Source organism: Mirounga leonina, unplaced genomic scaffold (assembly GCF_011800145.1).
Source record: "Mirounga leonina isolate KUSES-001 unplaced genomic scaffold, KU_Mleo_1.0 Mir_175, whole genome shotgun sequence".
Classification (NCBI taxonomy): domain Eukaryota; kingdom Metazoa; phylum Chordata; class Mammalia; order Carnivora; family Phocidae; genus Mirounga; species Mirounga leonina.
Window position 1 is genome coordinate 24,277,602 of NW_023270453.1, and position 25,528 is coordinate 24,303,129.

Consider the following 25,528-nt stretch of genomic DNA (forward strand, 5'->3'; position numbering starts at 1 on the left):
TGCATAGGACTTAAATTCTCCAAAATAAAAAGTTTTTTTGTAAGGGGATAGCATGGATTGATGAGTGAACTGGGAAAGAGCAAACATCAGGCTGACCATAGCAATCTCTTCTCAACCTACCTCTGGAAGGCATGTGCATACACAGACCCCTCTGCAAACGCCAGGGACAACTAAAGTTTAAGTTCACATTCCCTCCCCTTTAACAACACTTCAAAAGAGATAAATGCCAATTTTAATGTTTGGAATTACAGTTGACTGCTGAACAATGCGGGGGTTTGAAGCCCTGACCCCTGCCCAGTGGAAAATTGGCATAAAAATTGTGACTTCTAAAAATTTAGTAACGAATAGCCTACTACTACCCGGAAGCCTTACCAAAACATAAACAGTTGATTAGCACATTTTTTGTATATGTATTATACACTGTTTTCTTATAAAGATAGAGAAAACATTAAGAAAATCATAAGGAAACACATTTATAGTATTGTACTTATCAAAAAACAAAAAAAACCCCACCCCATGTATAAGGAGACTCGTGTAGTTCAAACCTGTGTTGTTCAAGATTCAACTGTACTTCATTTTTATTTAAGTTAAAAAAAAAAGAAATTGTCTCCTTATCTAAGACCGTCCCAGGCTTCATCTGCGTCCCCTAGTGCCCGCGACAGCCTTGTGGGGAAACTGTGCTACTCTTACTTGTCCTTTTCCTTCACTTGGGCTAATCAAATTCAAGAAATAGCACAAACTGTTCTACTGCTCTAGAACTTGCTGTTGTAAATACTGCCTGCAACAGGTGCTCCGGTGGCTGCCACCAAGGAGCCCTGTCTCAGAGCCACCATGGTGTCTGCTCCCTCACTGGGAATCTGCCTGCACTCCGCTTCCTTGTCAGCTTCCAGCTTTCCAGTTGTCCCCATCGACCTTGGCATCTGCCTTCCCTGTCCTCCACGTTCAGCTCCTACTCTACATGCCAGCTGCAGGGCTGGTGGCTGAAACCCAAAGCAGTGCTCTCAACCTACACAGACCTCAAAGCCACCTGGAGGCTCCAAAGGGCCCCCCAGATTCTGAGTCCAGTAGCTCTGCACTTCTAACAAGTCCCTGGTGCTGTGCTGCCGGCCCACAGACCTCCCTCTGGGAACCACTGCTGCGGAGGTCCTCCTGTGACCCGAGGGCCCGCACTGCCCCTGGCTCTGCCACCTCCCCCGCTGTGAACCATGGCAGCTTGCGGACCAGCTTCTTGGTAAAACGGAGACTGTGGCAGAAGACTTCACTAGGTGAACATAAAAAGGAAAAGGTATACGGAGGAAGAACTTGGGTCAGCTGGTAAAGGAGAGGGTCAGCAGCCTTCACCAGATTCAGTGACGCAACAGAAAGCAGATTCCCCGCCGGAAGTTGCCTCCTTCAACCATGTAGTCCTATTTCCACCATTTTCCTCAGAGGCTTAAAAACTGGCCGTCAGTCCGAACACATCCCCTATGTTCACAACTGCCTGACGTGCAGGCCATTCTACTGCTGGCTTCTTTAAGAGCGCCCACTTTCAAGACGGGCAGAGATCTTCATCTCTGGGTTCCAGATACCAAACCTCCCTTTTCCAAATCTGAGGGCAGGAAGAAAGACTGGAGGAGGAGAGGAACGTGCCACATCATCCCGCTTCACTGCGCTGCTTGCTTAGAAGGAAAAGCTCCCCACCCCCGCTAACAGGAAGCATTCAAAGCACTTAAGCTCACTTACCTTGGTCATGCCTCCTGCCTGCGCCGTGTTCAGTCCGGCATGACTGGCCATTTGTGGCGAAACCTGTGTTAACGTCTCGGCCAGCACGCTGCTCGTGGCCCCCTGCATGGCCGGAGCAGGGTACGGCATCCCAGCTCCCCTTCCTCTGCCAGCGGCCCCAAGAGAACCATTCATGACTTGCGCCTGTCCTTGCTGGGCCTGGTTCATTAAACTATGGCCAGAGTTACTATTGAGGAGGCCTGGGTGGGTCTGGTTAAAGTTAGCATTCATGCAGATCCCAGGTCCCGTCTGCGATGTGGCAGGGCTGCTGGTCACCAGCCCCACCTGCTTTTGTGCTTGCGGATTCAGTGCTTGCGAAGCAGGGGGAGTGGGCCCAGAGGTGCTGGCTGCCTGTTTGGGCAGGCTAGGGGCTGAAGAATCTCCCTGGTTCAGAGGGCTCTTGCCCATGGCACCCAAGCTGGCCATGTTTGCACTGTTCGGCTGTCCCTGAGCCTGGCCGCCAAGGCCTTGCTGCACGGGGCTGCTGGCGCTAACATTTCCTATTCCTGGGTTGATACTAGAGCCGCTGCCTCCACGCAGAAGCTCCGACAGTTGTTTATGTTTGGAAGCAGCATCTGGAACGAGGTTCCCACTGTTTAAAAGGCTTAATTCTCCTCCATTGGGGATCAGCTCATCAGGAAGATCATTTTCCAAGTCAAACAATGATCCAAAATCTAGAAATTAAACAGAAATGGAAATGAGAAACCAAGCAACCACAACAGCTTTCCAACTGTCATATATTACTATGATCTTAACCTAAAGGAGCACTTCACACAGAATGCTGGCATCTTTTTTTAAGTGTTTTTTTTTTTTAATTTTAATTTTTTTTAAAAGATGTTATTTATTTGAGAGAGAGAGAGAGAGAGAGAGAGAGAGCACAAGCAGGGGGAGCTACAGGGGGAGAGGGAGAAGTAGGCTCCCCGCTGAACAGGGAGTCCGATGCGGGGCTCGATCCCAGGACCCTGAGATCATGACCTGAGCCGAAGGCAGACGCTTAACCGACTGAGCCACCCAGGACCCCCAGAACGCTAGCACATCTTAAGGGTAATGTCAAAATGACTTGAAACTTCATTTGGGAAAATAAAACAGGGAAGCATATTTTTCAAATTCTGAAGAAGGAAAAGTTAAACAGAGATGAGAGGAGGGTCAGCCCCACTAGATGTTACCAGATATTCTAAAACAATAATTAAATCGTGTGGCTTGAGGAGAAATGTAGATATATAAACTAAAGGAAATCAACGGGGAATTAAACCTTCACTGAATTTAAGTTAAAATGCTTTTAAGAATACATGTGTGCGAAAAAGTAACTGGGAATCAGGTTAAATGAACAGGAATTTGGGGAAATTAAGTAAAGCCTAACCTTAAGTGATTACATATTTTTTAAAAGGTAAATTATTAAAAAAAAAAAAAAACCCACCCCAGCCTAAACAGAAAATGAGAGTTCTCCAAATGTTGAAGCTGCAGAAAATAAAGATGTATAAAGAAACTAAAAATAGTTAAAAGTAAAAGAAAATAACTTAACAGCTACTTGTCTCACGTGAAAGGGGCTAATGTCAGCCCTGCAGAAGGACAGGCAGCACACTGACTCCCGAGTATAAACACAAAGGAGGCCAGCAGGTAAGTATCAAAAAGGAAGATAAAAGTCAAGGGAAGAGATCATCCTTCCCAGTAATCAGTGACAAGTAAAGCAACTTCTTCCTCCTGGTCCCTCTCAAAGTACCATTTCTCTAACATGTGGCCTAAGTGTCATCTCTAGTCCCTCACCGACCGCATTTTCTTCAACCCACAACCACCTGGCCACACGTGCACGCACAAAGGACAAGATCAGCAGAACTACGACAAGAGTGGCATCATGTGTGATATCGAAACAGGGGCAAACAATACACGGAGGCAGGTCAGCCTAGTGGTTAGTCTCTAGACCCAGACTGCCTGCAACTGAGCCCAGCTCTGCCTCCAGCTCCCTACTTCCTAGCTCTAAGTTACCTAGACTTTCTGTGCCTCGGGGTCCTCCATCTGGCCACCACACCTCATAGGGTTTCGTGGGGACTGAATGAATTAATAAATGTAAAGCATTTACAACAGTGCATGTGGGTGGTTAAGTGCACCGTCGTTATCAGCTGTTATTATTACTGTTATCCAGTAACAGAAGGTTTGATAAATTACTATATAATATTAGAAAACATTACACATCTTTGGCACCTGGGTGGCTCAGTTAGTTGAGCGTCCAACTCTTGATTTTGGCTCAGGTCATGATCTCAGGGTTGCGATATCAAGCCCCATGTCAGGCTCCGTGCTCAGCATGGAGTCTGCTTAAGACTCTTTATCCCTCTCCCTCTGCCCCTCCCCCCATTCACTATCTAAAATAAATAAAATCTTTTAAAAATTACACCTCTACTAAAATAATTATGAAGACTGAAAAATGTAGGAAAATGTGTTCGTGATGTAAAAACATGCAAATGGCATTGCATGCAAAACAGCACATCAAATAAGATTAGAACTGAAGTATGTGCATGTGCGCACTGGCTGGTAAGTAACACACCAAAAATAAAGAGTCGTACTGGTTGAAGTGGTGGGGTGATGAGTGCATGTGGCTTTTTGTTGTTGTTTCAAACAGAGCCACCCGCCCCCCCCCCCCACCCACTTTGAGAAAACTGGACTGTCTTCTCCGCGGTGTCAGATCCTAAGACTGCCTGCCCCACAACCCCCTCAGGTGGCTGCTCTGGGGTTCCTCTAAGAAACAGCAACACCTTCCCAGCCGCAGAAGCAGGACTGATTGGAGAAGCCACCCCCCCCATAAGCACCTTCTCCTTGCAGGTGACACAATCCCAGCTAAGGGAGTTGAAGGCAAGTTGGCCACGACAGTGTGGAAAAGGTTTTCCTTCCTACTGGGAAGGAATGCTCAGGAAGAAATCTCCCTTTCCGTCACCACATTTCATTGTGGAGCTACGGCAGCCATCCTCAGACAGGAGAGGAGGCACCTCGCACACACCAAGGATGACTGCAGCAAAAGCTAACGCTGGGGTCGTGAAGCCATCTCTGAGCTCAGTTATCCAACCCGGGAGCCTCCCTACCTTCAGATTTCTCATTATGGGAGAAAATGCATTTCCTGTCATTTAAGCCATTCTAGCCAAAGTTTAATGTCACCCGATGAAGTTCAAACTTCCTTTGTAAGGCATACAAGGCCATCAGAATGTGGACCCTGACCACTTCTCAGCCCTTCTTTCCCCTGGCACTTTTTTTTTTTTTTAAAGATTTTATTTATTTGACAGAGAGCGAGCAAGAGCAGGAACACAAGCAAGGGGAGTGGGAGAGGGAGAAGCAGGCTTCCTGCGGAGCAGGGAGCCTGATGTGGGGCTCAATCCCAGGACCCTGGGATCATGACCTGGGCCGAAGGCAGACGCCTAACGACTGAGCCACGCAGGCACCCCTCCCCTGGCACCTTCTGATGCACCCTACCTTCCAGCCACAAGAGTGAGCGGTCACGTGCAACAGAAATCCTTCTCCTGGATGTTCTCTGTCTAGAAAACCATGCCCCTACCTCTCACTCAGATTAAACGCAGTGACTACGAAGACTGTCTTCGGGATACCCCAGAACAGACCAGTCCCTGTTTTCAGCCTCCAAAGTTCTCTGTACATATATGCCTAGTAAACCACCTCTAACTAACATATACTTATTTCATCCTACCCAACTATAAGGACTTAGGGATTACTTGCAACTGTACACACACACACATACACACACACACAAAGATTTTTATAAAACCTGTGAGAGTAAGTTGCAGACAGCATGAGTCTTTCCTCCCAAGTACTTGACCATGCATCTCCTAAGAACACCCTTGTACAAAATCACAGCACATTTATCAAATTTGGTAAATTTAACACTGATACAATATTCAAATTTAGCCAGTTGTCTCAATATTGCCCTTTATTACATTTATTTTCCTGGTCTAAAATCCAGTTCAGGACCCCAGGGCACCTAGCTGTCATGTCTCGGTCTTTTCCTTTTGTCTAGAAAGGTTCCTCAGACTTGGTCTTTCCTAACTGTGACATTTTTGAAGAGGACAGGCCAGTTGTTTTGTAGAATATCCCTCAATTTGGGGTTGCTTCCTCCTGATTACAGGACACGTAATTATGAAGAGACACACAACTCCTGGATACGGCAGACAGCTGAGACACAGCCACGGATCAGGGTTTTTGCTGCCAACTACCCAGCTTCTGCATCTCAACGTGGTTTTGTGGGGTCCATTCCATAGCTTCTATGGCACTGTGCTGTCCTGAATGTCGAGATCCACTAAGGTCTCCAGATAAAAAGAACAAATTGCAGGCGGGGGCGGGAAGAACACACGAAATAAAGTAAAAAAACCAACTCTCCAACATAACTGATGTTTCTGTTGCCTTCCAGACTCTGTCCACACACACGCACATTTTTACTCAGTATCCTTTCTTTCTTTTTAAAAAGGTTTTAAGTCATCTCTACAACCAACATGGGGCTCGAACTCACGACCCCAAGATCAAGAGTCACACGCTCTACCAGCTGAGCCAGCCAGGCACCCCTACTTAGTATTCTTATAACAAAACAAAACCCCGGTGTGTGCATTTAATTAATGCAATGCTCCTTAATCTATGAACATGAAAATGAAACTTCATCTAAACTAGCAACAAGAGCCATTAAGACAGAGACCGAGTTTCCTTTCTATTTGCCCGGGAGAGGATGAAGAGTCGGTGTCAAGCACTGTAAATCGTTAGAAGGAAATGAACTCCAAATACTTAGTTTGGAACAACCTGCCGAAGCCCCGATTGGCTCTTCCCAGTGTCTCGAAGCACTCTCCCGAAGAGAGGGCGACTGGGCCAGGACAAGAGCAGGTAAACCCAAATGAACAGTTACACAGTGTCAGAGACCAGGTCCCCGATTCCAGTGTGGGAACTGGAACTGAGGAAGGAAAAGGCACACCTGCAAGTGGAACACAGGCACTCAAATCCTGGCTCAATCAGCCAGCCCCACGTCCCTGAACAAACTGTTCAACCTCTGGATCATACTTCCCCCAACCGCGAAACAGGGATAAGAGCCCATCTACACGATGAAAGCTGGAACAGGCTATCATACTCTAGCACACAAACTATAAAATTTCTTACCTTTAAAAATCCACCCACCATTCCACCACTCTCAAATTTACCCGTGTGGTTTTTCTTAGTGGTTTACTGGAGCTCCACCCCACACGCACATGCGACTCTGACTGCTGTCATGGGTGGTATGTCTTGGGCTCAGTTTGGTTTGTGCTGCTCCACCACACTTTGGCCACCTCGATCACTTTTCTCACCCTGTTTCAGTCCAAACACATCTCACAGCTGTTTGGTTGTGGAAAGAAGGGACTAATTCTGCTTACGTCCTTACCTATCAGTCCAACCACATGTGCACGCGTCCACAAGCAAATCCACAGGGAGCGTCTTTGTAAGACAAGGTGGGCTGGGCAGGGTGTGCAGAGGGCCATCCCCGCTCACAGTGCCGCCCCTCTTCTCCCTGTGACTGTCTCCACGCACATATTCTCTGGCTCACAAAACGGACAAAGGAGAATGAAGAAGGAAAGCCAGGATATTGCAACATACAGAGTGATGCTTTCTACACACCAAAGTGTCCCAACACACAGGTTAGGCAATACCAATCTGAATCACCACAAGTTCTGAAGATTCAAGATTGAGCATCACCACTTCCAATCCCAGGTAGTTTCCCTTTCCTCCACCAAGTCACCAGCGGCCCCAGGAGGGAGCAGAGCTGAGGCTGAACAAGATTCGTGGGACCCAGCTTTCTAGGGGCTCAGCCTTGGCAGGAGACATCCCAATCACACAGCACACACAGCCTGTCATGCTTCCGCAGCCACCAGGAATTTTCTCTCTTTTGGGGCTCTTTGGCCGCCAACCCAGAGTCCGTCCCTTTCATTAAGCGGAGGTGGAAAAAAAGTAGCTACCGGTTTCCCAGTCTCTGTCACACTCCTACAAGGCTGGGGCACCCACGGCACAGAAGGTCTTCATCAAGCACGATCACAAGGGATCACTTCTGGACTGCTTAGAGAAATCTCGCTCCAGGAAACAATCCCCTCTCAACACCGAAAGACAAGGCATCCTACACATGTTCTAAGATCCATTCTTAGCCATCGTTATCAGAAGTCCATATTTCACCTTAAACAAGGGATGAATTACTATCAGGTACTCTGAAAAAAGCTCTCCATTTTACAAATCGAATAGCAGGTAAGTGGCTGAGTCCATCTGCCCGGCCTGTAACATATGAAAGAGTCTGTTCAAATGCAGCTAAGCAAGTCATCCCTAAAACACATCTTTCCTTAGGTTTTCTAACATCTCCTCTTTCTCTCATATTACTTTACTTTTTTTCTTTGAATGACAACTGAGGCCCTAAATTCTCTGACTGGCACAGAACTGATTTTTCTGTCCCAATGTGTACAAACTAGTTTATCAAATCTTGTATTGGCCAGAAGTAGGAACTCTTCTACACTTTGCAGACATAATGAGTGAGACTTAAAATCATATATCAACTCTCAGTTATAACTCACAAGGCTGTAAGGACCATGAAAGAGGGATTGGGCTCTCCACGAAGATCTCCACCCTGAAGAGGTGAATGAATTCTGGAGAAGAGTGCCAAAGTTATACGATACAAAATAACAATTTTAACACTTTACTTGTTTAGCTGAAAATATAAACGCTTTATTAAACATTTTAAGATACATTTATCTTAACATTTATTACTACTATCGTAAAACAGAAACAAAGAGAACAAAGTTTAATAATGAATTCTCTTAAAATGCTTCCCTGTTCTACTCATCCTTCTCTTTACCCACCCACCCCTTTCCTGCAGCCTCTTTATCCTGCAGGGGACCAGTCAGGCTACTTCTCTCTCTGGATACACCTCGGCATCCAGGCCCCTCCATCCTGTGGCTGGTGTGAAGATTAAATGGCCTAACACAGAATAAGAGATATCAGCCTGAGAAACAAACCTGAGAGTAAGAGTTCAGGTGCTAGGTCCTGTTCACGTTTCTCTACTCCTGAGCATGAAACCCCCCTCCCACAGATGCCTCCTCTCCCCCACCCACGCCCGTTTCTCACGGCAGCCCTCATTCTCTGTGTAAAAGTTGTTGTTTTTCCTTCCCTATTTTTTTTACATGACCTCTGGCATTACTCGTACTATAACTCTGACTATTCAAATGCTTCTCTTAAATCTTAGAAAAGCTAAGCACTTTTATTCATTAACCCTGGAAATTTTTACAAAAAGAATTTTTTTTTTAAAGATTTTATTTATTTATTTGAGAGAGAGAATGAGAGAGAGAGAGAGCACATGAGAAGGGGGAGGGTCAGAGGGAGAAGCAGACTCCCTACTGAGCAGGGAGTCCAATGCGGGACTCGATCCTGGGACTCCAGGATCATGACCTGAGCCGAAGGCAGTCGCTTAACCAACTGAGCCACCCAGGCGCCCTACAAAAAGAATTTTTAATTCCTAAGTAAAAACTGGATACAAAAATTAATCCAAAAAGGGCAATGTATTCTGAAAAAGCTCACATCTAAAGAAGAGGAATCCATAGAATGGTAAACACTTTCATAGGGTTCTAATTCTTAGATGATCTGGAGACCATTTGAGACCTCCATGGTACATTTATCAATACATTACCAATGAGACACTCACAACACAGGAACCACAGCCTGGTCTTGATTCAAGCCCCTCTCTGTCACTCCGACTACACCTCCTGACGTGTTTGCTCAGCTCTAAAACGGAAATGAAAATAGTAGCTGCCTCTAGGCTCACTGAGGAAAAAATGAAATCATACCGTGTGTACATAGTACTTAGCCTGGCATGCAGTAAGGACTCAATACATATCAGTCACTATCTGTCACAGCACCATCTTCCAAGGTTGCTATGCGGGCTGACCGATACATGCCCATCAAGGACCAGGCACCCCTGGTACAGGGTTCATGCCCAGTGACTGTCACTTCTCTAAGGTAAAGTCCTAATAATTTGTGACAATGCTAGTAGAAGTAAAGCTTACTCTGCTTTGAAAATTCGTGGGGATTGTGCAAATAAATAACGGGACAACTCTCCAGCAATGCAGAATTAAAACATTTTTAAAAGGAAAAGCGAGGCGCCTGCCTTTGGCTCAGGTCATGACCCCGGGGTTCTGGGATCAAGGCCCACATCCGGCTCCCTGCTCAGTGAGGAGTCTGCTTGTCCCTCTCTCTCTCTGCCGCTCCCCCTGCTTGTGCTCTCTTGCTTGCTGTCTCACTCTGTCTCAAATAAATAAAAATCTTAAAAAAAAAGGAAAAGAAAAAGAAAAAGAACAGAACACTGTTTTCTTAGCATTTAGGCCATTACAAATAATTCTGGAGGGGGAAAGGGACAGAGGGAGAGGGAGAGACAGAACCCCAAGCAGGCTTCCTGCCCAGGGCAGAGCCCAATGTGGGGCTTGATCTCACGACCCTGAGAACATGACCTGAGCCAAAATCAAGAGTCAAACTCTCAACAGATTGAGCCACCCGGCACACCACAAACAATTTTTATCTAGGCATTTAAACAAGTTCCCAAAAGACATCTAACTTTTTTTTTTTTTTTACAATGACTATTAGGAAATAATTAAAATAAATTCCTTCTTAAATCTTCTGCAATTCAAGCTTTTTATGCAGACACACTACCCCCTAATTACTACAGAATAATGTTTTACTTCATTCTGAACAGTGATCTTATACTGAACAAAAAGTCCTGCCTCTCCTCAGAATCACTATCCACTCAAGAGCCAGAGCAGACGTGGCTGAGCGATCTGCCTCCTCTGGGGCCTTCCTAGAGTGGGCACGTGTCCTCGCTCTCGGGACTTCACTCCCTGCAGGGACAACTGGGCTTATCTGAGACTCGAATAAAAGTCTGCCCCCCAGAGGATTCTAATCTAATTGAGGAAGACAGGTCATGGACACCAAGTCACAAACTGAAACTGCTAACACACAGATACCGGATTTTACAAGCAAGTGGCAAAGGCGGCTGATGAGAGGCAAACTCTGAGCAGATCTTTAGAAGGAAAAGACGCTGAGAAAGGAACACTGCACATGGACGGGGTGGAAGAAGGGAGCTGAGCAGACAGAACAAGCTGGCCACTTTGCTTGTGGTGGGTTTTAACTCCAACATGGTGGGCTTCCCTCTGCAGGTGTGTGGATGTGATTCAGGAGGGAGGGACCCCACCAGAACACTTTAAATGAAGAAAGGCCTTCTTGGGGAAGATCCGTTGTTAATGTCTTTTAAAAAAAATCACTCATCATGCACAGCATATGACCAAAAAAAAAAAAGAAAAAGCCCCAAACAAAAAAAATAAAAACCTAAATTCTATTCTCTAATATAAGTGTTGTGTTGAGAGTTATAATTTATTAAACCCAAATTTATAGCTAATTTATGGGACAAATATTCCTGTACCAAAGGATCCATCCAGGGGGACTCTTTTAGATGGTAACCTGTCAGTAAGTACCTTTAAATATTTAAACACCAACAACTATATTGTCTGAAGTGAGGGGAAGGACAGCAGGCTACTGCAGGAGATGAAACTAACTGAAATAAAACTACACTACTTTAGAAACTGTGATGTAAGTCAGAAGGGAAAAACCTGGTTTATAAAAATGCCCTCTATACAATAAGTCTACCCAAGAAGGCTAAAGTCTACTTTGGATCATCATTTACTATTAAAATTCGAGCATTTTTTTTCTCATTCACAAATGAATTTCATGGTTGCTGTGCTTCAGAGATGGAGAAATCTTGCTTCCCTGAATGTTTGCTATTTACCTTTCACTTAAGGAACCCAAGACAGTCCTGACCGCAAGTCCTGTCACCCTGGGCCTGAACCACCAGAGTCCTGGAATCACAGCCAGCCTCCTACCCTCACTCCACACACTTACAAGTTCCAGGGAAGTGCCATTCCCAGAGAGCTAGGACAATTTTAAGTTTCTTAAATGTGGTTTGTGTGCTGTCTCCCTCAGCCGTGAAGGGTGGAGATTTTGAAGGCTTTGTAAGACAAAGGTGGGACAGAAGATGTGGTCACAGCAGCAAGCCACCACCAGACCAACCGTAATTCACTCAGTGGCCCCCAAACGGTAACCAGATGGTCTGGAGCCGAGGGAGCAGAAAGGGTTTCGCTGTTCTCCACCACCACGGCCAAGGGGTCACAGAGACCCAGGTGAGGGGCTGGAATCAGCTACCCATCCACTGTGCAACTCCGAAGTCCTAGAGGAGGAGGAATGTTGGCAGCTGGGCTAGGATCTAACCTCTGCAGAAACTACCCCAGGCCACCTCAGACTACTTGGGTACCGCGTGAGAACAAGCAAAGGATGCCCAGAGACCAGGTCCTTTGGCCCAAATGTTGGCAGCTGTGGCCAGCAGGCAGCAACACCGAGTCAGGAGGAAGGGGGAAATACTGCTGTCTGAACTTGCGGTGTCACTGTACAGCAAATAAAAGTGGGCTTATATGTGGACTATAGGAACACCCATAACAGGAAGTAAATCCATTAAGTCCAAAAAGTACACCAACATCCAGACAATGGAGTATTATTCAGCAGTAGAAAGAAATGAGCTCTCAGGCCACAAAAAGACATGGAGGAACCTTATGTGTATAATACTAAGTGGAAGAAGCCAATCTGAAAAGGCTACAGACTGCGTGGTCCCAACTATTGGACATTCTGGAAAAGGCAAAACTACGGAGACAGTAAAAAGGTCAGCAGCTGCGGGGGGGCGGGGGGGGGTTTGGACAGGTGGAGTCCAGGGGGTTTTTAGCACAGGGAACATATTCGGTATAATATAATGATGGATACATATCATGATACATTTGTCCAAACACAGAACTGTACAACACCAAGAGTGAACCCTAAGGTAAACTGATGATGATGTGTCCATGTAGGTTTATCAAGTATAACACACTCTAGTGGGAGTGCCCATAATGGGGAAGGCTGTGCATGTGGGGGCAGGGTGTGTGTGGAAAATCTCTGCACCCTCCCCTCAATTTTACCATGAAATCTGAAACTGCTCTAAAAAAAGTCTTAACGGGGAAAAAACACCATAGAATTATAGATAAATCGCAAGCGACTAAGAGGTACAAAATGATGGAGAACCACAAGCTGAAGAACAACTTGAGTATCCGTCAACTAGACTATATTTAATAAATAATATACCCAAAATACCCAGTGAGGTCTATGCTGGATATAAGTGTGCTGCTTTTCAAGCTTTAAGAATCCACCAACATATAAGCACTGGGGAGGACAATTTGATGATATGATCAAAATTACAAATGCATATTCCTTTTAACCCTTTATTCTCTTTTTAGGTATCTGTTCTATAGATATACACGTAATTGTGCATGGCTATTCATTAAAGCACTGTTTGTGCGAGAACAGGATTGGAAATAACCTAAATGTCCATCCGTGGGGAGCAGATTAAACCAATTATGGCACATCTCATATAATGGATACCAGCAACTATGGAAAGAGATAATGAAGCTCTCCACATGCTGCTATGTACAGGTGTGCAACAGTGTGTACAGTATGCTACCTCCAGGAACAAGAAAAAGCAGGAAGGGGGCAAGGGAGTCAAGAATAGACAGCGTCTGCTTGAAGAGAGGAACGCTGGAGGGGCGCACAATCTACTCACAGTGGTTACCTGGGGGCACTAGGTGGAGGGAGGGAGGGAAGTTTCACTCTACAGCTTTGTGTCCTCCTCTGATTTTTGAACCCTGTGAATGAACGATTCATTTAAGTAATTAAGGAAATTGATTTTTTTTAAAGGCAGCCCCTGGGGTGTCCAGGCCCAGGTGATGAGCTTCATTCAGCCCAGATGATAACACCTGGAACACTTCCAGTTGGGAGTGTTTGCAGTTTGAAGATGAAATCTGAAACGCACTCAGTTTAAAATAGTTTTAGTGTTCACATGAGCTTAAAGGGCAGGAAAAGAGAAAGTACGTTAAAGAAGGACTTTTCAAAAACTGCTGTTTTTTTCCTAAAGGAATGTGACAATCTACATACAGCATTGTGCACCCAGTGTAATAGCTAAATGTTGCCCACATTGGGGAAGCCGACAGTAGTTCGAAATATTCAAACATTAGGTGCTGTCAGGTCCCGCGGCTTCCAGCAACATCAATGGAGAAACCTCTAACTGAAAGGATTCTGTTAGAATCGGAGCTTGTAACAAAGGAAGTGGTAACGGGACATGCCACTAAAACACAATCACATTTTCCTATCTTTGGATGGCACCTCTAAGTTAATTTACACTTGTTCAAATCATTCTTGCTAGAGGTCTAAAGGTTTTGCAACAGAACTAAACAAAACTCCACTTGTCACCATTTAACAGATTCTTCTAACCACAAAAACGAAGATTTTTGCTTTGGATCTGATTTACTCTTTCACTAGTTTTGTGATGAAAGTATGTTGTTTATGGATTTTTTTAAAGCATTCAGAAGAATATAGAGTGCAAAGCAGAGAGCCCCCCAAAACATCTTCAGTTCCCCGCTGCCAAGAAAAACAATTTCTATAGATTTTCTTCTGGAAATCTAGGTACACACACTTTTTACTACTGAGAAGGACCTAATTATCATGTATGTTTTCCATCCTTTTTAAAGTTAATAACCCTCAGACTTCTCTTCCTTTTGAAGGGAAGATCGCTTCCCTTCCCCAAACCGCCATGGCAGGGGACTCAGCCACTCCTCTTCTGAAGGACCTTTTGGTCACCTTAATTTTTGCAATCTCTAGGTCAATTAACTAAATTAAAGGTCTGGAGTTAATGTGAACATTCTTAGAAGTCCTACCAAACAAGAGACTGATTTTTACTTTATCTGCTTGGTGTACAAGTAGGTTATTAAGCTAGAGATATGTGTATATCATTAATTAATAAGATGAATAATAAAAACCTCTGGTTTTAGGAATCTCTTCCGGAAACTGGGAAACTAGGAACAGAGCATGGTGTGAACTGGTTGCATGACATGTAACATGATGACAGCAGCAAAATCTCCGACAGTCTTCGATTAATTTTTGTGAAACTTCAATTCTTCCTATTTATAGTACAATGAAAACACTGAAATCATTTTGTGTTAAGTACAGCACCAAAATATTTTACCATAAAAAAAAGGATTTTTAGAATGAAGCCTGCTCTTCAAATATTAGTATCTGCAACAGCTCTGAGGTATTTCTCAGTCAGGAGCGCACTTTGAGTGGGAGCAACATGCATGCTGGGCCACTCTGGCAGGAAAGAGCAAGGGAGGGCACGCGCTTCCGCCCGCACAGAGTGCTCTAGAAAGGCGCACAAGCAGCAGCTAGCGCGGGCTGCCTCCAGGGAGGAGGTCTGAGGGCTCCAGGGGCAGGAGAAGGAGGCCCTCTCCCAAACCATCTTTCATGCTGGTTGCAAGTTTGAGCCATATGAATACGTTACCCATACTCTCAAAACAATTTTTTAAAAAGTTTTTGAAAGAAAATTATGTTTGTACAAAAAATTCCTAACATCTTAAATAAGTATACAAATTCTGATTCATGGGGCTTTTCCTCTCACAAACAGGGCTTGCGGGGAAGAGAAGGCAGTTGTCAACTCTCCCAGCAGATAGGAACATGGATGGAAAAATACACCCTTGGAAAAGCTGATCTAGATTTCTGGAGAACAAATCACAGTTGCTTCCTCCAATTACCCTGGACGCAATGGGCTTCTAAAATTTTGTATTGTTTTTCAAGCCCTAAAAGGATGATCTGGACTCCCTGGTCTGACACTGGAAGCTCTCCACAACCTTACCTTGCCTTCAGGTGCCCAGACTGAGTCCCCCAATAGTCCTTCTTCTACGAAGTTTTCCTGAACGCGGCCCTGAAGCCTCCATTGCAGCGCTGATCTCAGTATGAGATCAGACAGGCACTGGTGGGCCTGCTGGACTGCCTGGCCACACCACCACAGCTCCGTCCAAGAGGACGGAACCAGCACTGGGGTCATCACAGCCTAGCAGTATCCCACACATAGTAAGAACATATCGCCGGTTTGAGTGACATACGCATTTAAATCTTTGTTGATTAAAAGAATGAAGCGGTACAGCTGAGGCTGTATCCAGAGCGGGACCACCCTGGCAGTCTCTGCCTCTCGGAAGCAAGACCACGTGGCCTCTAAATGGTAGCCCAGTGAGTGTAAACCAAAAATAAAACTGGCTTCTGCAAAAGCTGTTACACACTCAGGACTCTCAACTTCCAGACCTTCACGATGGCTATTTACGCCATTCCCTACACCTGCAACAGTACTCTCCACCCCCATCTCCTGTCCATCTGCAGGTCTCCATGCAAATGTCACCTCTCCCAGAAGACCTTCCAAGACCTTTGGAACAGACTCTGTTCTGTGCCCCCACCATGCATGGGACCATCATGCCTGGGGACCTCCCCTCCGAGGTGCTCGGTCACACCAAACTACAGCTGCCTCCCATGAAGGCAGACATTGGACTCATCGCAACATACTAAATGTCCAGGGAGGACCCCACAGCGTAAAATATTGTCTAAATGGGTAAAAAAATCCTACATCTAAAGCAACAAATACTTTTGAAAGTGTCTTTAGAAGAGGGTCCCTTGGAAGGAACTTTTGTCCTCTAGGTCATAAATACCTTAAAACTATGAACAAATGACATAAGTAAATGCACTCAGGGCTGTGCTGTACCACACAGCAGTTACTAGCCAGAGGCCGCTGTTGACATGTACATTAATTAAAATTAAATAAAATCTGAAATTTAGTTCCTGAATTACATTAGTAACAATTTGCTGGTGATTCCAGTACTGGGCGTGCAGATACAGAACCTGGCACCATCACATAAAGTTCTACTGGACTGTGCTCACTCAAATTACCATGAGAACACGGGCATTTCAAACAAAGGAAACGTCCCAATCTACTCTCTTACTGTGGAGAAGAAATCAATTTTTCCTTACACTTCCAAAGACTGAGAAATTCACCAGTGCAAGCTAAAATAGCCAATTATCTCCCAGTTATTCAAATGATTCTCTTACAGATTTTTAAAGAGAAGTTCAACCCTGGGCATACTGTGCTCTTCTTCAAACAGAACCCAACCCCATTATTAGTAGAGGCACAACAAAAACAGGATAGAAAATCTATCAGTACTTCATGCCTTTTAGTCATTTTCAGTGAAAGTTGTTTACTAAATAAAATGTAAATAAGATTTAATGTAAAGACACACACAAATTAGGAGGAAAAGCTCTTTGTCCACCATGGGACAGTTTTACCAGCAAAAACCACAAATCACCACACCCAAAATATCTAGAATGGAAAGCCGTAAACTCCATTGAAACCGCTTCCAGGACAGAATCTGTAGGAGAGAAAACCCCCCACAATACAGCAGAAAGCTCACTCTGCCCCTTTCCAGAGCAGTGGCAGCTGAACCAAGGGAGAAAGTGAACTTCACTGACACTTCTTTCGTCTAATCAACCTGACTAAACTGGACAGTGATCCCAAGGCCATTTCTCCTGTTTTAGAAAAAGCCTGTTTTTATGATTTCTCCATACTTGCTTTTCTTTTTTCACTAAGTCCTAACCTAAATCAACTTCTTGTTGAAAAACAATTTCATTTAGACTTCCATTTTCCAATAAAGAATAGTTTTTAACTTCAAACACAGACTGAGTAAAGTGTGTCAAACTATCACCTGGTTTGCAGGATTCCTGAATCTCGGCTTCTAATTCATTCTTTTGCAAGTTGATAGAGCCAACACTCAACACCAGCCCTGGTGCAGGAAGAGAACTAGGCAGGGGCGGCATCATCCCATTTATTCAGCGAGAAACTCCATGGACGCGGTTCTGGGTCAGACTCTTCACCTACATCATCCCAATCCCCACCAGCCCACAAGGAAGCGCACGACTAATGTTTTCCCAAACAATTAAAGACCAGTAATAGCTGCTGCACCCTGCTACATACCAGTAACCGCAGTAGCCCAATATACAAAGTGAGTCAAAGTGATAACGGAAAAAGGGATTTTTTTCCCCTGGAGAAAAAGATCGCCACCCTCACCTACCCAAGCTCAAATGTAAAGTCACTGGCCCAAGTCACAGAACTGACAAGCTGAGAGCCGAGATTCAGCGTCCACTCCGCGCGGAGGCCAGGGCTCCTTCCTTACTATCGCACTGCCCGCCTCTCAGTATAAAAAGCTCTGACATTTCCTTCAACTCTGAGTCATGGGTAGAAGGTTCTACTTTTAATCAGGTGACAAATACTCAAAATATTTTAATCCAAAGGAACTGGGTCAAGCTTTTATAGCCCGTAATTGTCAAAGCAAACCCTAATTATTTGATAGATTTCTATAGTTCTGAGTGTCGTCATTTGGTTTGTAATCAAATACTGAAATGTCCTTTATTTAAATATTGTACAAGCCTCTCATAACAAGAGTTTTTTTTGGGGGGGGAGGTTTTGTTTGTTTTTGTTTTTTGCTATTTCATTGGTTATTCTAACTACAAAGTTAAAACATGTATAAATGGTACAGTTTTGGTTAAAAAAATCCAAAATATTTGGGTGGTAGTGCAAAGGGAAGCTTTTGAAATAATAAATAGAATCTGCTTCACAGCAGAACTGTACAACCCCATTAAACAGCTTACCACTGTTAAGAACCACCTACTGTCTACGCTGTGGCACAGGTGCATTAGAAAGATGGGCAAATTAAGAGATTTTTAAACAGTAGCAGATGGGACACCTAGAAACAGGAAAGTCAGATATAATCAGGTGAAATTTTTTTCACCATTAGATTTTACTATTCTTAGTGATGGTTCCACTAAACATTCTTTTGATTAATGGAAATGAAACACGGGGGGAAATGTCACATGGGATGATGTCTTTCTAAGGGGAAGGTTTAAAAAGAAAGGAATTCAACTTTTAGACATATAGCTCAGAGATAGCCTTGCTTCCCAAATTTAGAACCAGAAACACCCTGAAGGCAGTTTTTCAACGTCAGCAACAGTCATTCCCTATATTGTCTAAAATCCTGGGGGGAAAAGGAGTTACTTCTGCTTACTTGCGTGCCTTTCCTGCACCCGTTCCCTGCATCTAAAGAGCTCTCCTGCAAATCAGAGTGATTCACGGCTCACCAAGTCCAGGCTGGAGCTGGGCAACCTCTGCCATACTCCCACAGGACCCTGCATGTGGCTCCATCTCAGCACTCCCGACAGCAGAGCACAGCCCCCACAGAAAGCCGAATGTGCAAAAGCCCCCCAAAAGGCACTGCCACAAGGGATTACATTTCTCCATCAGTGATGTGCTGCAATGTGAGAATTTCCCTGAAAGCAAAGTTTAAGACTGAGCTGGACAAGTGTGGCACCCCTCCCCCAGTTAATGCAGGAGCCGTGGACAACCACGCCAGCCCCGAGGAGCCCATCAAGCGTAGGATAGCATTTCTAAGGAGGGATGCACCACTAGGCAAAGGCCTAAGAGTGGGCCAGGGAACAGCAGGCACGTGTGCTGAAAAATCAGAGGGGATGGCTGGGAGTTTGAGAGCTTAGGAGACACAGTCTGGGGCAACTAGAAGACTTCAATGCGAGCCAGGGGCCACAGATCATACCCACAGGCCATACACGATGACACTCACGGAGACGAAACTGCTGTGAGTGGCCAGAGTGCCTTTCTTTTCTTTTTCTTTTTTTTTAAAGATTTTATTTATTTATTTGACATAGACACAGTGAGAGAGGGAACACAAGCAGGGGGAGCAGGAGAGGGAGAAATAGGCTTCCTGCTGAGCAGGGAGCCAGATGCGGGGCTCGATCCCAGGACCCCGGGATCACGACCTGAGCCGAAGGCAGATGCCCAACGACGGAGCCACCCAGGTGCCCTGACCAGAGTGCTTTTCTTAACACTACAGAAGGCACAGACCCCAGCAGACTTCCCCAGCTGCCGGATGCCTCGTTCTGGCTCAGCAGGGGAGGCACCGGAGTACAGGAGTGCAGAGGGCCCACCGGGCTTGTGGCTACTCTGTATACTGCTACTGCCTAGGTACTTCAGACTAAATTGTTATTATACATGTGGTAAAGAACCAGAATCACCTATTCATTTGCTGCAGGAACAGTCCCTGAAATATGCTTCAAGTTAGTTAATAATCTTCAGAATACACCGCACCACCTAAGTTTTTGCAATTTTAAAATTTCATGGTCCTGTTCCTATTACAAAGACATATAATTGAAAATGGAGACAAAAATCAATAGTCTTGACTACAGAATTCTTGGCTACATCCCCACTGAGTGTGTTACACCGCAACCGATCTGCCTGCTTGTGGGCCTACGTGGACGCATGCGCATGGTGACTGTCTCTGACAGATCCATCAACAAACAGGTCTCTGGTCCAAGGAGCCGGGACCATGGGGCACATTCACTTTTCAGAAGAGAAAACCGAGGATCCTCAGATCACGAATCCCACATTACATCAGGGTCCCACACTGTGGCCCAAGAGCCAACTCCTGGCTCTGACAAAGTTACTAGTATACTGGCACATAGCCGCGCCCATTTGTGTACTTACGTCCAGGGCTGTTTCCCTGCTGAAATGGCAGTGTTCAGTATGACAGAGACCATACGGCCTGGAAAGCCAAAAATATGATCTTGGGCCCTTTACAGAAAGTCTGTCAACCCTTGTATTACATAAAAAAGGTTTGGGAATGGTGCAAACCACAGCCCGGCGCCCTGAGGCTCAGAGCCCGGCAGCATGCTAGGGCTCTGGAAAGGCCTTGCAGTAAAGCTCCTCAGCTATTCCCAGCCTCGTGTGAGCACAAAACCTCTTCTAAGAAATGCTTCTTTGCATGTCTTCTAGTTTTCTTGGAACATACTCGGAATGCTGGCTTGAATTAAGATGGAAGAGGTGGTGTCCTGACTAATGGCACCCAAGAACTCAACTGGCTTAACACAAGCTTTGCTCATCTTGAGCAGCTCACAGTAAGATACATTTCATCCTAACCAGGGAAGGCATACTTTGGCAAAATCATTTTTAACTTTTGTTTTCAAATACACTAAGTAAAAACACAAGGTCAGCACTTACATGGCCCCAAGTAATCACGTACTTTGTCTCAGAGCCACAGTGGCACTAGTTACAAGTTGTAAAAACACCGCTACTGGTGTAAGCACAAGCTCCTCCGTCCCTTTACAGGTTGTCTCCATAAGGTTTAAGAGTTACGGGATCGGGGCACCTGGGTGGCTCAGTCGCTTAAGCAACTGCCTTCCGCTCGGGTCGTGATCTCAGGGTCCTGGGATCAAGCCCCGCATCGGGCTCCCTGCTCCAAGGGAAGCCTGCTTCTCACTCTCCCACTCCCCTGCTTGTGTTCCCTCTCTCTCTGTCAAATAAATAAATAAAATCTTAAAAAAAAAAAAAAAGAGTTACGGGATCACACTCGAATGTCCCACAGGAGTGATTCTCGGTGGTCTGCTGCACCGAGAGGCACCCCTGGTGGGGCTCGTACTTACCCATCTTCATCCCTGAGCAACTTCAACGGAGCCCTAGGTTATCCAAAAGTCCCTACTTTTCCAACACGTGTAAAAGTCAAGTCATGAAAAGCCCTGGCCCTAGAAGTCTCTACAAAAGTTTGTTTCCTATTTAGCCAGAACTCAATGAAGAGATGAAAAAACTTGACTGGTCCTCAATTTTCCACTGCCATCCGCAGGAAGGTGAGACCAAACTGCTGCACCAGAACCAGAGGGAAGAGGGAGCCAGTGCCCTGCACCCCCAGTAGGAAGAACACATTCTGCTTCCCCCCAGAGCTGGTAGCAGACTCCGCCCCCCCCAAATTTACTTCACCTGCTGGAGTTACGCTATTGAAACTTGCCAAGTACAGCAAGCTCCTAAATCCATGATTCAAGCAAATTTCCGGTTTATGGACATAGATTTGTAAAACGAATATACACAAATTATTTACTTTAACCACCTAGGTTTGGTTCTGGTTTTGGGCGGATCACCTCTCTCATCTGGTTCCTTACCTAGAATGGGCGGTTAGAGTATCTTCCCACCCTACCTCACAGGATGCTGTGAGGACCAAGCTGAGGGGATGGAGAGAAAAGCACTCTGATAAGTAAAACATGACACATGCATAACAGATCGTCATTTTGTTGTGAAAGGTATTTTGGTTGATAACCATATTTACCCCAAACTTTCTTTAAATATGGTTTCCTATGGCATTTGAAGGGATTCACTTTATAAAGTATATCACAACTGCTTAGAGACACTTAAACAGGATCGGATGAAATAGATCTGTGTTCAGTTTTCAGAAGACAGTCTTTAAAAACTTTAACTAGTCTATTTGTCGTATGTAAAGGTGGCTTCAATAAAGCTGACCAAAAAAAAAAAGTCCACCGCTTGCCCGGATATTTACTTCTCCTTCAATGTTAAATCACGAATCCCTGCTGTTGAAAAACACTAATATGCTGTTTTAATCTGAACATATTAAATAAAGAAGTTTCCAAAACACACAATTAACTATATACTGGAAACACACAGTCCTACCTCTTATAATGGATGCCAAGTGAAGGAAGACTGCACTTGTGAGAAAGCCTTCGACGTAAAACAAGAAAATGCTACTTCAACAACAATCTCCTGATGTTAAATCCAGAGCCACTCCAGAGCTGAGGTGTGGGTGAGGTCAGAAGTCCTATTTTTCCTTCTTCCTCTTGCTACCTTCCTTTGGGGCACATTCTCTAGTACCGAATCCCCTCTCCAAACTCTCCTCAGAAGCCTTCCCAGCCTCTCCTGTCTGTCATCAGTGGTAATGACATTTATCACTCAGAGATGCCACCTTACCTCTCTTGCATGCTTTATCCACATCCACACTCCCCCTGCTAGACTGTAAGTGCCCTGTAGGGAGTACCCTGGCCTGTAAGCTCACCAATGGCAGGAGTACTGTTCTCTCCCCCCAATGTGAGCCCCCCCAGACTCACGCAATGGACACCAATGGCTCCCCAGGCCAGTCCCCACAGACACGTACTGCGTGGTGGCAGTCCAAATCATTCTGGTTTCTTAGGCCATCCGGCCTCCTCCTGCTCCTCCTTACATGCACAGAGTTCCCGTCACTCAAAGTTTATCATAGAAACAGAAAACACACCTTGCTCCACCTGGTCCAATTTTCTCCGGGGAGCCTCAAAAACACATCCCCTCACTACAGTGAGGTTGAGTCTCCCTACTTTCCCATCTAACCCAATGCCCTCACTCCTTTGATTGCACGTAATGTGATTCCTTTAATCCTTTATTTGCTTAATATATATCCTTAAGATCTCTGTCTCAGACTAGTAGTTATGGGAGACAAGGTTGTACCTCGTTTAATGTGCTGCATGATGATCCCTTCCTTGGCCCCCACGCTAATAGACTCTTGCCCGATAACGTGACGTGATGAACATGGAACCAAGGGAACTTGACATAAGTATGATCATGAATTTTACTCTTTAAATGATTTAAATTGGAGCTATTAAAAACTTTTTTTGTTCTACATTTGGAAAAGAGCGAGCCCTCGTGCCTTGGGAGGATCAATGTTGGAAAGGAAGGGGAAAATAAGTGGCCAAGAAGGAAAAATCCTCTCAGATAAACTTTGTTGTGATTTAGCAGTGCATCAAGTAAATATGTGACCATCCAATAACAGAATTACCCAAAAAGGTCATTCTCTGGGCTCCATCTTGGAAAGAGCTGAATGTATATAGTCGGGACAAGCCTTTCTGTTAAGTCTTGTGTTAGTAATTTATCCCTCTATAGAAAACACAATCTGTAATACACTCCTTCAACAACAGCAAAGCTGCAAGGCCATTCAAAAAGTTACCAGTTTCAGAAGACAAGCCTCAAAGCTGAACTTGCCTGGTATGATCTATGTTTCACATGATTAAAGACTTTTCACTCAAACACAGCAAGATTAATGAAGCAAAGGAGATCTGTTCTGCAGTAAAAGGGCATTTAGATCATGGTTGTTTCCACATTTCTTACTTCAGACAAGGTGATTTGACAAAATAAACATCACACTCAATTCTTTACCAATTAAAAAAAAAGCATTAGTGACTTTTATGTCTCATGAGACTTATTTACTACCCCCCCCAACCATTTAACAAATTTTATTTAAACTAGACAAGAATCTCCTTATGGCGGATTTTTTAAAAGTCGTTTCTCTCACGCCTACATTAATATTCTAGGAATTGTGTTAAAACTGAAGCCACAAAATTCAAGTAGTTTTGTTTCAACAGGAGAAATAAAATTTTTAGACCATTAGTAGAAACATGCCAGTGGCCACAGAAATATTTGCACAAGCTGAACAGCTGTGTCTTCTGCAAATCTGAAGGCATTGCTGCGGCAATATAACTCAATTTGGACCCATTCATTATAAACTGATTTTCAGATGCTGCTACTCCAAGACTGTACTGGAGAAATGCAAGCAGCGCACAAGTTTTTTACTGCAAAGGAGAGCTCTGAAAGAGGAAATACAACTCGATCATAATGCTACCGTGAACCAGCCCAGAAGAGCCCAGAGTTATTAAATGAATAGAAACTAAAATACTTCTTAAGCAACTGATGGGATTACCTCAGGAAATTTTCAGGGATGCTGTTTTCAAAGAATGTTTTATTTAATACCGTGCTAAAAAAAAAAATTTGGGGGGGGGGGCAAAAAGTGCAATTCCTACATTCCTTAACATAATTTTTTAAAATACATCTACACTGTAAACGCCACACGAGCTCAAGCGGAGATTGTAGCCCGAAAGGATCTGCTATCTAACTTTCTTTTAAGGTTGTGCCTCTGAAATTAAACACACCACAGCAACTTTGATGACATCTTGCTAACGAAGTTTGGGCTGGTGAAAATGGAACGACTTAAGTGACCAAACAACCAGAGTTTTCAAGATAACTGCTAAGCATTTTCCCAAGGAGCACATTCCAAAGAAACTTCCAACTCGTAACTCCCAGGCTGGATGCTGCTACGAGTGTCTTCTGGTCGCAGCGCTGCGAATTGTGCTACTAGTTCAGAAAACACTTTGGGTCCCCCCGTTCGCCGCACTTTTTCCTTCCCGAACCATGAAACCTACCCTCTGCTGTCATCCCTCCAGGCAGCCCCGCGTGTGCCGACGCACGGCGGCACAGGGAGGCGCGTGGAATCCCCACGAAGACGAGCTCGCTCCACTTTACTTTTCCTCCCCGCAAGTACCGCTCGCTTTCGGCGCGCGGAGGACTCCCCAACTCCGGGGCGGCCGCGAGCGCCCGGGAAGGGCCGGCCCCCACTCGGGGCCCCGGCGCAGTCTGGCCACAAACTTCCCCTCGGCCGGCCCGGCGGGGTCCCGGGAAGTGGCCGCGCGGGCCTGCGCCTCGGGGAGGGTCTCTCCGGCGCTCACCTGGGGGTGGGCCCCCGCCCCCCGCTTGCCCCCCCCTCACCTGTGCTGTCATTCGCCGAGAAGCCGGGCGAGCTGAGTTTGGCTCGTTTGGGGTTGGGCGGTCCGTCCAGCAAGTTCTCGGCCATTTTCACCTGCTCGCGGAAACAGCCCCGAGCGCGGGCGGCCGGGCCGGCAAGGGCTCTCGGGCGGGGGTCGGCGCCGGCCCCGGCCGGCTGCGAGGGGAGAGGAGCGAGCGCGAGCCGCGAGCCGCGAGCGAGCGCCGAGGGAGAGGGAGGGCGCAGGCCGGGTGGGGGAGGCGGCGGCCAAATCTCAGCCACAGCAACAGCGCCCCGCAGCGCTCACCGCCCGCCCCCGGCCGCCGCCGCCGCCGCCGCCGCCGCCGGCCGCGGCCCCCTCATCCCCTGCCCGCCTCCCGAGC

At 45.6% G+C, this 25,528-nt stretch overlaps 1 protein-coding gene across 5 annotated transcripts in view; it reads right to left on the reverse strand.

The window, feature by feature from the left end:
- CREBBP (CREB binding protein) overlaps window positions 1–25,391 on the reverse strand; it is a 125,573-nt gene extending 100,182 nt beyond the window's left edge. For 2 of the 5 annotated variants that reach the window (XM_035022130.1, XM_035022129.1), the window contains exons 1-2: window positions 7,154–9,037; window positions 1,723–2,435 (exon numbers count right to left, since the gene is read on the reverse strand). In XM_035022130.1, the coding sequence (XP_034878021.1) occupies window positions 1,723–2,435; window positions 7,154–7,250 (810 nt within the window). In that variant the 5' untranslated portion in view covers window positions 7,251–9,037. Of the gene's footprint in view, window positions 1–1,722; window positions 2,436–7,153; window positions 9,038–17,810; window positions 19,448–25,150 lie in introns of those variants that run through there. The other 3 variants (XM_035022133.1, XM_035022132.1, XM_035022131.1) reach the window with 2 other exon arrangements.
- Between the last annotated feature and the right edge of the window lie 137 nt (window positions 25,392–25,528).